Source organism: Musa acuminata, chromosome BXJ2-1, assembly GCF_036884655.1.
Source record: "Musa acuminata AAA Group cultivar baxijiao chromosome BXJ2-1, Cavendish_Baxijiao_AAA, whole genome shotgun sequence".
Lineage (NCBI taxonomy): Eukaryota > Viridiplantae > Streptophyta > Magnoliopsida > Zingiberales > Musaceae > Musa > Musa acuminata.
Window position 1 is genome coordinate 8,397,255 of NC_088338.1, and position 15,044 is coordinate 8,412,298.

The window sequence follows — 15,044 nt, forward strand, 5'->3', positions numbered from 1 at the left end:
TTCCCAAACGCCCCTCTAAACTTCACAAGCTACAGCATATATATATCATTACCGGTGTTGTTGTTCTATCTGAGTTCGTAAACGCCATGAACGTACGACTGTCGTAGGTTTGGATGAAGAAATCCTCAGCTCAAACTCGGCACGCGCCAGCCACGTGAGGTCGTGACGGGAAGCACAGTAGAACCGTCCCTCCCAGCGGATTCGGATCTTCAACTCTACAGTGTTTTCAGTCTGAGACCGTCCATCTTGCTTTGTGATCCGTACAATAACTTGATCCACGTGAGCCCGATCCATTAAAGAATCATGATGGGCTCTTTCGATGCGGCCCAAATGCCACAGTGTTTTCGTTCTGAGACCGTCCATCTTGCTTTGTGATTCGCATAATAACTTGTTCTCAAGGGAGGCCGATCCATTAAATAATCAAGAAGGGCTCTTCCGATTGCGGCCCAAATGCGTCCGAGAGGCAGGTCCGAGTTGGGAACCTCATCTGCGCCGCCTCGTTAGGCCGCAACTCTTTGCTCTCCGCCTGTGTTAGTGCCCAAGGCGGCTCGTTCGCCCACCACACTCGTTGGCGTCTTAATAATCTCCGGCTAGAATCAATAACCCAATTTGGGTATAAAACACTACATTCCTCGTTATTTAGGTCGATCGAGAGAGGGAGAGAGATAGAGAGAGAGGGGGATGGATAAAAGGAGGTGAAGGAACGAAAAGAAAGCGAGCAGCCCGGTTCTGGTGTTATCCTTCCCCATCCCCTTCTGCCGCCTCTGCACTCCCAAACCCCGACGCAAGGAAGAAGAAGCGGAAAAAGAAGATTAAAGAAGAAGAAAAAACCATGCCTTCCCCTTACGGGCCATCATCCAACCTATGGGTCCTTCTCGGGCTGGGCGTCGCCAGCATATTCATCATGACGCGGCGGATGCGGCGGCGGGCTTTGAAGGAGGATTTCGGCGCCTTCGTTGAGCGCCTACAGCTCCTACCGCCACCGCCGCCGGCGCCCCCGAAAGCCCCCCACCCCTTGAGTGGCCTCACCTTCGCCGTCGCCGACATGTGAGTGCTCTCGTCCCCCGCATCTCCCGGCCCTTCTCTTCATTCCGGCCTTTCTTTTGTTCATCTCGAATATTGTGTTTGTGGATGGAGGGATTTCTTTGCCTGCCGTTTAGGGTTTATGCGGTTGACTGATTTGCTGAGGCTGTATATTTAGCTGTCTGGTCATAGTAAAATTATAACGAGATATCAAATTTATATTCGATCAAATCGTGTAGCGATTGTTACAAGATGTCATTAATGGCAAAATAATGGGAATGTTGTAGATGATCTTGTTGAGAGTTGTGGAAAGTCCAATTCTTGCAGATGATGAACAATATATACTGGTAAAGCTGGTGTCCTACTTTTGGTTGTACATAATTTGCTAGCAATTTTTTTTTTCATGTTTATACGTGTATGTATAAAGAATTTTGGCTATATGTATCTCTTTTACCCAGCTCCTTCAATTTTGGTGATATATCGTTATGGAAATCTTTTTATCTAGAAATCTCATTACTTCCTTGATTTTATCAATGAGTTTCCCAAGTGAATTTTGCTTTGGGCTTATATGATAAAAATTTCAGCTCATTCATTTTCTGAGGTCATGAAGAAAGTATTGTAGATAGATTGTCTCTTGCCATTGTGCTATATGATATGCTAACAATGTTTTCCATCTTTACAAGTAGAAGTATAATAAATTTTGGTTATTTGCATCCATTTTACCATTGTTTCTTTAATTTTCGTAATATATGGTTCCGAACATTTTTTCATCTAGAACCACATTGTTTCTTTGATTTGTCACTGAGTTTCCAATTGAAATTTGCTTTGACTTATACAGTAATATTTTTAGCTCATTCATTTTCCAAGGTCATGAAGATAGTATTGCAGACAGGTTGTGTCTTGCCATTGTGCTATATTATGGTCTCTTAAACTGTTTCAATTGAGCTTTGACAGTATTTCTAGCTTAAGCTATTCTCTGCGAGTGTGGTTGCTCATGCTTGAGCATCAAGTTTGTTTCCAATTATGGCCTTGGTGAGATTCTTGACTGTTTCATTAATTTACAGATTTGATATCGAGGGATATGTCACTGGGTTTGGAAACCTGGACTGGGCTAGGACTCATGAATCTGCAGCAAGAACAGCACCGATAATTTTGGCTCTTGTAGATGGTGGTGCCACTTGTATTGGAAAAACTATCATTGATGAGTTGGCATATGGGTAAGAATACTTGGTTTGTCACATAACCTTGTGACCTTTTTGCTTCTATATGTGTTTCACATGATTCTGCTGACCAACCAATAATTTCTTTGTAGCCATTTAAATTATTTGTTATTATTTTGCAAACAATGTTCCAAGTGAATACTCATATTCCGTTGATTTTGTTCCCTTTAATGTTTATTTACCAATGTAAACTTTTGCCAGCATGAGTGGCGAAAACAAACATTATGATACGCCTACAAACCCTACAGTTCCTGAGCGAGTGCCTGGAGGATGTTCAAGTGGATCAGCTGTAGCTGTTGCTAGTGGTTTAGCAGAGTTTTCCTTGGGTGAGTTCTCACAGTACCATTCTCATGCCAATGAGCTCTTTGAGATGAAACATTCTTAAAGTCTGTTTCTAGGCTAACTTTCCCTGTTCTGCACAACTTTTCTGGAAACTAAGTCTTGTTATTTGCTTGTGTTTATCATGGTTTCATCATGGTCAGTATTTTTTTTTATATACACAGGCGTTGATACAATTGGTGGAGTGAGAATACCTGGGGCTTACTGTGGCATCTTAGCTTTCCGGCCTTCTTATGCAGCTGTGTCTACTTTGGGCTTTGTTCCTGTTTCCCCAAGTCTTGACACAATTGGTATGTAAAGTTTTTTCTAGCACATGATTGAATGGAGTTTGACATTTACACTTCTGTAGTCTTCAATATGTATTCTGATGTCAATGAATGAGACTGACTACTTTAACTACTAGTAAAAGGAGGTTACTTTATGTCCATGTTGTCACCCTGTGATGAAAGTGCAGATGCATGTGTCAGGATGTAGTTATCAGATTTATGCCAAAATTCTGATGAGATGTGTTATATATGATTTCATGGTTTGTTTCTATAGACTTCTAAATATTTATAAACAAAAAACTGCATACCGAATGTATTATCCAATGCAAAAGAGCGAACAGAAATTAGATCTAATCCTTTTTTTTTTTCCTGATTTCATGTTGTGCCAGGGTCATGCTTTTGTTTTAGATCAGGTGGGGGTTCTCCCAAGTAACATTAACAACCAAACCTATGAAAATCTTATATACTGGAATACAAACTATAGTGTTTATTTTGATCAATTCTAAAGAGATCTCAGGTTAGGTTGTTGTTTGTTCCTTGCTTTTATGTCCTGTTAATTAGTTTGACATGTGTATTATGTTGCATTTGTGCTCTAAGCATGTCCTATTTAAATTTCAGATGTTAGTACAGTCTCTTTGGAGTATTAATAATTTCTCAGTATATGAAGCATTAACTGCATGTGATATGCTCTACATTAGTACTTACTGCAACCATTGGACCTCCCATCTGATGGAGGTAAGGGACATTGTGGAGGTTCATAGATGTGTGGTGGAGAAGAGATGCCTCTGAAATGCCATCAGCTGGGATGATTCTAGAGTTGGAAGTGGGATAGGAAATGGGCAATTGTTGAATAATTATCCCCAAAATGTTACTTCGGTGTTATAATTTTTGGAGTTTAGCGTGTGCGACTTCAGGTTTGTGCCTTTAAATAATTTCTTACAGAATGAAGTAAAATATTTTCTCTCGTGTCCTCAAATCTCATTTGTGCCTTGTAAAATATTTACAAACCTGAAGAAAAATATCTTCAGGTTTGTGCCTTTACAGAATGAAGTAAAATACCATTGCTTATACCGAAGTACCAAATATCCTCTCCTTATGCAAAGATCAAAATTTATGAAGTCAATGTTCACCTGTCAAATGGTACCTCAAGGTGTAAAGGTTTTGAAGCACTAGTAATAAAAAATGTTAGGTTTGATATCTCATAATGCTTGATTTTTGGTTGATCGTTGGGATGCTAGCTTGCTTACGCTTTATTCCAACTGTTTTTAGAACTTGTGTGCTACCAATTTTACTTAGTATGATGCAGCATAAACAGGAATACTGGCCTTCGAATTATTGACAATTTGGTTGTTGTGTTTCTGATGCACAGGTTTCTTCTCGAAGGACCCTAATGTCTTGCGTCGTGTAGCATATTTATTAATCCAGGCTCCATATTCTGGTCTGCGCCAGCCTAGAAATATATTTATTGCAGATGACTGTTTTGAACTGTTGAAGATACCAACAAGCAGGGTGACTCGGGTGCTGATCAATTCTGTAGAGAAGCTATTTGGAAGTACGCGTCTGTGTATTGGATTCTTCTCCATGAAGATATTCTTTCCTGTTTCATTATTGTCATTTTTTGTGTTATTGATTTTGCTTGAACAGTAACTTCATTGATTTATGACTGCAGAGAAACTTCTAAAGCATCTAAACCTTGGAGATTATTTATCTACAAAACTTCCTAGCTTGAAGCAACTTCAAAATGGAAAAAAGAATGGTGACTCAAAGAGTACACTGTTGTCACTTGCAAAGGCTATGCAATCACTATTCAAGTAAGTGTGGAATTCTGTTGATAGTTAACCAGCTTTCAATATTCTTTATCCACACATGTATATTCATGACTTTGTTATGGATTTTTCCTTAAGTTGGTAGTGGTAGGATTTATTTTTAAAAGTTTGGATCACTACATAATTGAGTTGGTTTTTATCAAATGATAACAAAGTGAAACTAATAAAATATTGAAGCTTTTAGCTAACCTAGCTGGTAAAACTTTGATAGTTTATTGCAAGGTCATAGGTTTGAATTTTGCCTTCACCACTTATCCTTTGCAAAATAATAATAAACAGTCTAGCAAATTTATGCAATCAAAAAGGTAGATGCAATACATTTTCTAATATGAGACCGATCATTATTCCTGATTCAAATTATTTAAATATTTTTTGGATGGCCTGGTTCAAATTATTCAAATACATTTTCTAAGAGCGGGTATGTCACAAATTAAAAATATATATAAAGAAAGAAGAAAACGGAGTAAATGATTGACAATGTCTGACCTCAGGCTCAGGAGAAGTATATAAGATTACAAGATAAAAAGAGCACGCAATTTCCATATTAAGATTGCCTGTCGTACGAAACTCTTTAGGGGGTACTGTTGCTATTGACTTGTGTTTAACTGGCTCAAGGTTGACTTTAGACCTTTTTTTAGCAAACATCTTACGTTGCATCCAGTAAGTTGCAAAAGAAAATTGTATATTTATTTGCAATAATTCAATATATTGTTTTTCTAATTATTGACGTTTGATTGGTTTGTACCAAATTACTTACTGACCAAGGCACCAGCGATATGTTTGTGATGATGAAGTATACTAGTTAATAGTCAAGGTTCTTTAACATTTCAAGGCATCAGTCTCTAGAACTGTGACTTTGAGTTATAAAAATTATTAGTCATGCCATGTTATGTTGAGACAGTATCAGCATGTGGCATGGCTCATGGTATGCTGACACATCCTTTTTTCTATTGGTAACTTGTGCTGCTTACATGTTGATTGTCATGCCAACAAAATTCATCATTGAAAATTAATTCTCTCCAAGAACATCTGGGATTTACTGAATTAATGGGCCATCTTTTGCTTTCCATATACATGCATTTAGCTAGATAATGTGTATCTGGAAATTTATTTTAGTACTTTCTGGTTCGTAGTGATGCTTAGTATATGCTTACATCCAATTTCATAGTTATTGCTTACCAATACATACTGTGACTTTTCAAAATCCTGTTAATGTGATTGCTGAACCATAATTATCATTGTGTTGTATTTACAGCCATGAGTTTAGAAATAATCATGAGGAGTGGATCAGCTCCACTAAGCCTGCCCTTGATCCATTTATATCAGCTCAAATTAATAGATTGGCAGATGATAGCCTTGCACTTGATTGCTGTCAGTCTGCAAGAGAAGAATCACGCTTAGCCCTCAATGCTCTTCTAAAGGTAGCCCTATGCAATTTTTTTTTTCTTTTTGATATTTATTTGTTGAAAACACTGAATGGTTTTATAGATTATATAAGTCATATTGAAAATTGATGGGATTGCCATTCAAGATTTTGTTCTTGTGGCTCAAAAATGTGCTTCGGCTTCTTGTTGACATGTTGCAGTTGTTTGGACCTTTCATTAAATAGTTGATCTTCTAGTTAATGCTCTATGATTGGCACCATTTCTATATGCTTTTGTGGGTGTTTGTACACATCCTTCAGAACTCTACTGTCAAATTTTAATTAAGGTGAAATTACACCTACCAGTGAGAGTCAGATCTTGCATCTTGACCACCAATTTATATAGCTAATCGCATTCTGTCAGATTAAGCATAACATACTGGGAAGTGGAAGGATGTTGTAGTGGGTTGTGAAAATGATCAAAATGCAAGTAGTATAATGAAATGTTGGAATTTGATGGTGGAACATAAGGATTCTAGACTTCATGATACCAAGTATTTATGCAACAAGTGCACTGTGTGATGGATTGCAAGGATGGAATAGGGTTGACAGAACAATTATGTAGGCAGTTGGGTGCCAGCAGGGATACATAAAGGCAAAGTACTAGAAGACGGACAAAGAGAAATTCCTACCTAGCCTGCAAGCTAGGAATTGGTACCTGTTGTGTCAGGTTCATATATGTTATCTGAGAACTGAACAATTTTCCAGTTTGCAGTTACAGAAATAAATTCATACTAATCTCACTATTTTGTGGGACGTTTGTATTGCTGATCCTTGCAATAATTGAACTAAAATTTGAATTTATTCCAATGTTGAACTCGGCTTACATACATACACGTGCTGACACACAGCAAGTCCCCTAATTTCTAATAATCACACGATGATATATAGTTGAAAATGCTATATACACCTTGTGAGGTAACGTATTGCAGATGATAATTGTAGTTGTCATATACCATGGCATAAATAGGAGCCATCTAATATGTTTTATCACTGTAACTGGATGTTATACTAGTTCAAGTTGACTGAGCTGATGATTCTTACAGGACGAAGGAATACTTGTTCTTCCTACTGTATTAGGACTTCCTCCGAAGCTTAATGCAAAGGAGCTGTCATCCGAGGACTATCTAAACCATACATTTTGTTTATCTGCTATTGCTAGCATGTCAGGCTGTTGTCAGGTACAGTGCTTTTCCATGTAAACTCGTGAAATGTGTTGGTGGACATCAACATGTTCAGCTGATACTGATCCAGCAGTTATTTTGTCATGCTAACCACTGTCATTGTGTGTTTTTTTCATTTCCTCACTACAGGTCACAATACCCTTAGGATTGTTTGAAAAATGTCCGGTCTCAGTTTCCTTTATTGCCAGGCATGGAGGTGATCACCTTTTGCTAGATACTATTCAGACGATGTATGCCATTCTTCAAGAACAAGCTGACATAGCATCCAAGTCCAACTTCTCAAAAAGCAGCATTACGAATGAAGAATCCGCAGAAATTGCTAAAGAAAAAGTCAGTTACATATCTTTTTATCTCCTGTTGTGTTTGTAGTCTTGTAGATATGTAGCTGTCGTAACATCACATCTATTGTTTAACATAGTACTGTTTTTCTGAATTTACGTTTTATGCCGACCCTGTTCTGCTTCATTTGTCATGATCTCTTGTGAGATTTTACATGGATTTTTTAACTTATAATTTGGTCAAAATTGCAAGAAGAATTTCCAACCTTGGTTTAGATGCTACTACCATAGTACCATTTTTCTTATTGTGAATCCTGTTTAAGTTCTTTTTTCCCATCAATTGCAGGGTAATGTTGCTTACAAGGATAAACAGTGGCAAAAAGCTATAAGTTTGTACACAGAAGCAATCAAACTAAATGGGAAAAATGCAACATACTACAGTAATAGGGCCGCTGCATATCTGGAACTGGGAAGGTATTTCTTGTTTTTGGCCTCTTGTTTTAAGATGTTCATCACTTCTTTGTTTTTTTTTTTCTAATCACACATTCGTTTTGTCTGAATAGTTACCTTCAAGCTGAAGCTGATTGCAGCTCTGCTATTAACCTTGACAAAAAGGTCAGTAGTTGTAAAATTACAATAATCTAATCTGTGATGTTTTATTTGATCATTTATTATTTTCTTCTATTTGATTATTAAGGAACTTTATTTTAGTTCCTTAATGAGCATCTTGTTCTCCTATTTTATTTCTTATGTAGCATCTGTTAGTATGTAGTTGATGCTACTAGTAACTTGCTTTGTGCACAGAACATTAGTTTCGTAATATATCTTATGTAGAGTATGTTGGTCTGCTGAAAATTTTTCTGCTGATATTCTACCATAGTGGCCTTTTAAGAAATTGGAAGCCTTCTAGTTGACTAAATTTTGTTTCCTTATGCTAGTTCAAAAGGCTGGTTCAACATGGTTAGTGGCCTGGGTTTCTGTTGCTTTTCTATATTATACTTTCTATTGCTGCTAACTGAACCTTGGTTCATGTTTCTGTGCATGCTGGTTACTTTTTACATGGTCAAAGTTTTAATTTGGATCCAGTTTTGATTGTTGGTAAGTATGAATACAATGCAGGTGCTAATAGTCAGAAGGTTTTTGTTTTAGGCATGTCCTTGATTTGAACAAGAAAGGTTCAGAAGACATGAGAAAATAATAGAAAGAAATAAGGTAAAAATAACAAAGTCACTGTAGTTTAGATTACAAAAATAATGCTAAATGCAATTCCGTGACATTATCTTTAATTTAAGAGTTCTAGGTAATATAATTGAATGAGTAAACATGAATTAATTGAAAACTAAATCTCTTCAGGTCAATGCAAGCTTATAAATGGTAATACATCACTTAACCTTGAAAATAATATATGAGATTATGACATCACTGTTCTCCCCATTGGATGGTAATGTTAACCTAGGAAACAATAGTATAGCGTCTCAAATTCAGTGTACATCTTGAGCTTATGTACTATTTAAGACTATGACTTCACTGTTTTCCGTTGGACGGAGCCTCATACCAAAGTTTAGTCTTTCTCTATGCATGTCAATGATTTTCTTGGTGTGCATGCTTATACAGGCACACCTATGCACGTTCTCCCAGACTAGGTTTTCTATTCTGTATTCCATGCATTGATCATGATTCTAGCCTGCAAGTGCCTGTTACTTGATTCTTGTAGTCAAAACCTAGCAAATAGACCGATTGGTGGTGGAGAGTGCAGGTACACAGTTGAAATTTTATGGTTGCCAATCTTTTTTATCTTGCCATTTTTTGGTTTGAAACCAGGGAGAGAGTACGTGATTTTACTTTCCTCAAAGGCATTGTATGTCCATCTGTTTTAATCAACTTATTGTTCTGGAAAACCATCCTTTAAAGTTGGTGATGCATTCAATTTGTTGGATTTTTTAGATGCACTCAAGTGATATCAGTAAATCTTCATTTTGCATTTTCTTTATTTTCATTCTCTCAAGTGGGTATTTACCTTGTTTCTATGGATCTTGTCAGAATGTTAAAGCATATCTGCGAAGAGGTACAGCAAGGGAGATGTTGGGCTATTACAAAGAGGCAATTGAAGGTCTCTCTCTTACTCACATGGACACGACACACTATTCACACATGCTGACGTGCTTTAATCATGGGCTTCTTATCGTGATTGAGATATCTTATCCTTTCATATGAATTGCATCATCTCTGTTTCAACAAATCTTAATAGCATCTAGGGACTGTGCCTTCTCCCATTACCAGTAAAGAATTGTATAGATGTTAATATAATCATAATTAACAGTGTTAATATATAACGTCAATTGCTAACTGCCTTGTCTGATCTTTCTCAGATTTCAAGTATGCCCTTGTTCTGGAACCGACAAACAAAACAGCAAACCTCGCCAGCAATAGGCTAAAGCAGCTATTTCAATAAACACAAATCAAGTTGCAGAAGTCATGTTTCCTGAAATTTCTGGGAGTCGGTGGTTTGCGCGGTCATTCAGGTTCCAGCAATGCATCTTGCAAGAGCACCAATCGAAAGATCAGCAAGGCCACAGGGAACACCAAACACTTGATTAAATTACTGGGATGCTGATGTCTGCCATCCTGTTGCTTGTGAAGGTGCCTCAGTTTTCTCCTATGGTTAATGTCAAATGAGAAGCATTACTTTAATGTTAGTTCTGTCATCTTGCTGAGTTTCTCTACGTTCTTCTTTTTACTTGTACAATAGTCTCATTCAATAGCTGAATAAACTTGCAATGGTTGAGACATTTTCTATGTCTTGAATTAGATTCTTCGTTTCTTTAATTAGATGAATGCCGTCTTGTTGATCTTTCATTTTTTCTCTAGAAATTATTTAAAGTTCTATTTTAAGAACTGGTCATGTTTTACTGTGTAGACAATTAGTTCAGAAAACTGCATGATCAGCATGTGTTTGACTGAGTTCTGAAGGTTAATTGATCTTTTTTAAAAATAATTCTTTGGTGGAGCATGACAGCAAATGTTTGAATCATGGTTGCTAGTCAAACCATGATTTGAGGCTTGTTACATCCTAATAGTTAGGAATGAGTTGAGATACTTGACATGCAAATTCGATTATAGAAATATTAGTTCAATTAATGAAAGAACAAGTAGTGCAAATTCAAGTGAAGGGAGAGATTTTGATATGCTCTTCTGGACTAGTTTGAAATGTTGGGTGGCTTCAACATCAAGTGGTTAGCAATTGGGGTCCGATGGATCATGCGTGATCCAAAGGAAGCCTAAGATAACAATTAGTCTGCTGATGCAGGGATTTTGTGATGATATCTTTTCGTAAGTTGGGTCTGTAGGTGTCGTCATTATCTGGTCCATGGATAATGCAGAAGAAGAACTGAGAAGATAAAAAGTGGCTAGGTGGTGGTTCACTGGTTGCCATCAGATGATTGCCCTCTCATCACCGCCGCTCTTTTAGGTGGGAACAATAGTTAAGAGCTCGGCTGATGATGACATGATCCGGGCGGCTGTACGCGGCAACTACGCCGGGCCGCTGTCGTTGACGGCGACATGGGCGATCAGGTCCAAAGGAGAGGGAGTAGTAGTTGGGTGAAACACCTCTCCTGTTCATGTGAATCAGCAGCGTTTGGGGGTGGTGGTGGAAGAAGAAGGCGTTTGCGATATTGTCTTTGACTTGGCCTTCTCGAGATGCTGTTGCCGTCCCAGGGAAGACGAAGGGAGCCGATCGATATTTGTTCCTTGCACGAGTGGGTTGCCGCGGGTCTCCCCATTCCTTCGAGTGGTAGGACTAAAAGGCCCCTTTCCCTTCTTACTCGTGTTGAGATCGGCATCGAAGTAGTCGCACATAGAATAGAAAAGCTGAACAACCAATAGGAATCGTCGTCAATCTCTGACCTGTGTAAACTTTGAAAAGTGCCACGGTACCGACATGGGAATCAGCCATCTGTTGGGTTCCCTTCGCACGCACATGAATGCCTTACGCGAGTTCCAAAGGCTTCACAGTGACTTAGTAGTACTTCGGGCCACTTGCATTTGTTTGCAGGAATAATAGCACGTTGATCGTCCCTTCTGGAACCCGTGTTTGGTGTTCCCTGTGCCTTGATGTCTAGGGAGAGAGAGAGAGAGAGAGAGAGGCTGTGGCTGATATTTGTTTTGGGGGCGGCCGATGAGACACTCCATCTGCTGCGGAGAGCGATGATGGGGCCAACGGGACACCATCTCACCCTTATCTCCCGATCGCACTGCTTGATAGTGCCATCGTGACGACTCCATTATTAGGAGAAGATTCAATGAATTTGGACTTAGAAAGTAAGAAAGATCGTGGCAATATTATTACTGCCTCTTCGATTTAACCTCACTCGATAGATGGACAGGAGGCGGAGGAGGATGTAGCGTTACTGATGCGATAGAGGCTTGGATAGTGGGATTATTACATCACAGTGAGACTCACTAACACTCTATTAGAAAGAGAGAACAAAACTAGGGAATAAAAGGGATAAGCAAGCGGGAGGAGAGCAAACCCTTGATGGGTCAACGTGCCCACCAATCCATGGCCGTCAATTGCCGCGAGGACCGCGTGGACCCACCTGACCCGCGCACGGGCGGTGGGTCCGGCACGAGGGAAGAGCAGCAGCAGCGGACGGTTCAGAGGGAGGGAGAGAGCGATCCGGGTCAGTGGGCGGAGGCGGCGGAGACTCGCCAGGCGGAGGTGGCAATGAGGGGGCGGGTGTGCCAGCCGAGGGTGAGGCAGCCGTCCGTCTCCTCCACTCGAAACCCGTCGCCGCCGGCGTAAAGGGCGAGGAGCATGCTGGCCTGCTTGAATGCGTTGGAGCCGAGGTGGGTGGGCTCAAACCCGGCGCGGGCCATCCGCACCCGCCACTGGCCCAGCGTCTCGTGCCGCTCTGTCCGTTCCGCCCCCTCGCACGCCACCACGTTGCAGATCTGCCGCCCCAGGTAGGCCTCCGCCATCGCCCGGTGCTTCTGGTGCTGCTCCTCCTCGCCCGCCGCCGCCGCCTGCCCCCCGCCGCCTTCCAGCGAGTCGAACATGCTCGAGTAATAGTGCAGCGCCTCCGTGAACCGATCCAGGAACGTGCCCCCGTTGTGGTTCGCCTCCTCCTCCACCACCGTCACGATCCGCGGCCGCACCGCCAGCACCATCCTGAGCACCTTCTCCAACGCCCCCGTCCGAGCCAGCAGCCGGTGCAGCTCCATCACCGAGTTCACCGCGACCGCCTCTTCCTCCCCCTCATCATCACGATCGCCTTCACTACCGTCCCGTTCGAGCAGCATCCGAGACTCGAGGTCCGCAAGGCTGGAGGCCACGAAGCCGCGGTAGCGGAAGTCCACGCCGATGGTTTTGGCGAGCATGTCGAGCTTCCAGCCCACCTGCTGCAGGGCGTCCGAGTGGTCCGATTGCGGCGGGCCGATGCCAGTGAGGCGGAGCGACGGCGGCCCCCCCGGGCGGAGGGCGAGCGCTTGGAGCAGCGCTGGCCACTGCAACCCCTGCCTCATCCCGAAGTCGATGACGTGCACGCGACGGCAGCCCGAGAAGGCCTCAAGAATGGCTTGGTTCGCGGTGAAGTGGGCGAACTTGAGGTACGGGCAGCTCTCGTAGAAGTGTAGGTGAAGGAGATCCTCCAAGGCCGGGGAATCGAGGGCGCGGTCGACCTGGGAGAAAGGACGGCGACGGTAGATCCGACGGGCGATGGCTTCAGCGAAATACCCGGCCACTTTCCGCATCGGGCCGTCCTGAGAGGCGGCCAGCACCGAGATATGCTTCACCAGAGCGTCCGCCGCCTTGAGGTTCTCCTGCTGCACCGCCTCGGCGCACGCCATCAGGGCGTGAACCAGGCGGATCCCCGTCTCCTGCGTGTCCACAACCACCACTGGAAGCGCTGCTGCCGGCTTCGCGGACGACGCCCCTTCCGTCCTCGATCCCCTCGCTCTTCCAGCCTCTGCGCCCCAGGAAGATGACGAGGAAGGAGAGCAAGTCCTCTTCCGTTTCTGATCTCTCGGTGACACGATCATCTCAGATTGGGGATCTAAGCCATAGACAACGCGGCCACCGGAGGCGGCAGCCGGTGGAGGAACGGGTTTGAAGCCGTAGGCGTCCGATGGGCGCAGTGGAGCAACGGTGGTGATGGCAGGTGGCTCAGAGACGGCAGAGGCGGTGGAGACATCAAACCTCTGATGGTGGTGGTGGTGGACGGCGGCGGCGACGGGCGGTGGAGGGGGAAGCGGGGGAGGCGGCGCATTAAGCTCGGAGAGCATGCTGTCGAGCCAGGCGGCCAAGTGCGAGGGGTCGTAGTGGACGGTGTCGGAGGCAATCTGGGGGAGGACCGAGGCATCGTCGCTTGCGGCCGCGGCGGTGCTGGCCATCGCCATCTCCAGTTGCTCCAGCTTCTGGGCGACGTCCGCCATGTCCGACGACCGCACCTTGTAGCCGAGCGCCGCCAGCAGCTCGTCTACGCCGCAGTCGTCGTCCTCCATCCCCATCGATGACGCCGCCGTCATCTTCCCCTTCGCGCCCGCCATGTCCGCCGCCGTCGCCACATGGTAACCGCTACCACCTCCTGCTCCAGTCTCTTGATGCTCTCGTTTCATCTTTGCGCCACCTTGTTATTATCATACGATGGCTCAGCTACTTAATTTGCCGAAGCCAAAAAAAGGCTTCCTTTCCACACACACACACACTCTCTCTCTCTTTTCTGTTCTTATGTTTTGGTGGAAGGCGAAAATTTTCAGGAAGCAGCTGAAGGAAGATGGAGGAGGAGGAATTAGGGGATGCGTAGATCGAGAGGTACGCTCGAGAAGAAAAGAAGAAGAAAAAGGTAAGGTGGGCGCAACCGTGGCATCTCTCCGGTCATTCCTTTGCTTTCCTTTTCACTGGAACTTTGGCTACCCCCGTAGATACCATTCGCCTACTTTACGATTTGAGATAAACCAACCACCAAACCCAAAACCATAATAAATAAAATAAATAAATCTTACAATAGTTCTCATGGATAACAATGTTAGGTATGTCTGATGACACAAATTCAGCATCGCTGGTCTTCCTACAAAATCTTTCAATCTCAGACTTTTTCTTTTGGATAATTGTATGTAGATAATAATTCAATCGAAACCCAAATAATTCATGCCCAGATTCAAATGCTAAACGACAACACTTCGATTCAATTGCTGGACTCCCCACAAAGCACCACCCATGTTACTATTATTATTACTATGCATATTATTATTATTATTATTATTATTTTGGAAAACTAGATAAGAGAAAGCGAACAAGAGCGAATCGAATGGCCACCGCAACTTTGTCTTCGTTCAGAACACCGACTCGCTGCGGCGAAGATGCCAACGCCTCCCACCACCCGTGCCTCACGATTCGTGCAGATACATATGATGCCCCTAGCGCGAGTCTTAAAGCGCGCATCTTTGATCGGAGCCAGGTCCCACCGCCACCGCCTTCCGTTGCTG

At 42.6% G+C, this 15,044-nt stretch overlaps 2 protein-coding genes across 2 annotated transcripts; one reads left to right on the forward strand and one right to left on the reverse strand.

Moving 5' to 3' along the window:
• Positions 1-532: 532 nt before the first annotated feature.
• On the forward strand, positions 533-10,355 carry LOC135598772 (translocon at the outer membrane of chloroplasts 64-like). The gene is made up of 13 exons (XM_065093074.1): positions 533-1,047; positions 2,088-2,240; positions 2,445-2,569; positions 2,747-2,872; positions 4,218-4,400; positions 4,518-4,659; positions 5,930-6,095; positions 7,144-7,278; positions 7,411-7,611; positions 7,906-8,033; positions 8,123-8,174; positions 9,600-9,669; positions 9,929-10,355. The coding sequence occupies exons 1-13, from the start codon at positions 833-835 to the stop codon at positions 10,009-10,011; spliced, it is 1,779 nt and encodes a 592-aa protein (XP_064949146.1). The 5' UTR covers positions 533-832; the 3' UTR covers positions 10,012-10,355.
• Positions 10,356-11,880: 1,525 nt separating this feature from the next.
• On the reverse strand, positions 11,881-14,504 carry LOC103991803 (DELLA protein SLR1-like). Its single transcript, XM_009411350.3, has one exon. It carries the CDS (start codon positions 14,172-14,174, stop codon positions 12,243-12,245), a length of 1,932 nt encoding a protein of 643 aa, XP_009409625.2. The 5' UTR covers positions 14,175-14,504; the 3' UTR covers positions 11,881-12,242.
• Positions 14,505-15,044: the final 540 nt, after the last annotated feature.

Bases quoted from the DNA above. Each gene is read 5' to 3' on its own strand.
- LOC135598772 (XM_065093074.1), top strand. From the start codon at position 833: ATGCCTTCCCCTTACGGGCCATCATCCAACCTATGGGTCCTTCTCGGG. The intron at 6,096-7,143 runs GTAGCCCTATGC...TGATTCTTACAG, and splicing joins CCCTCAATGCTCTTCTAAAG to GACGAAGGAATACTTGTTCT. The intron at 7,612-7,905 runs GTCAGTTACATA...CATCAATTGCAG, and splicing joins CAGAAATTGCTAAAGAAAAA to GGTAATGTTGCTTACAAGGA.
- LOC103991803 (XM_009411350.3), bottom strand. From the start codon at position 14,174: ATGAAACGAGAGCATCAAGAGACTGGAGCAGGAGGTGGTAGCGGTTAC.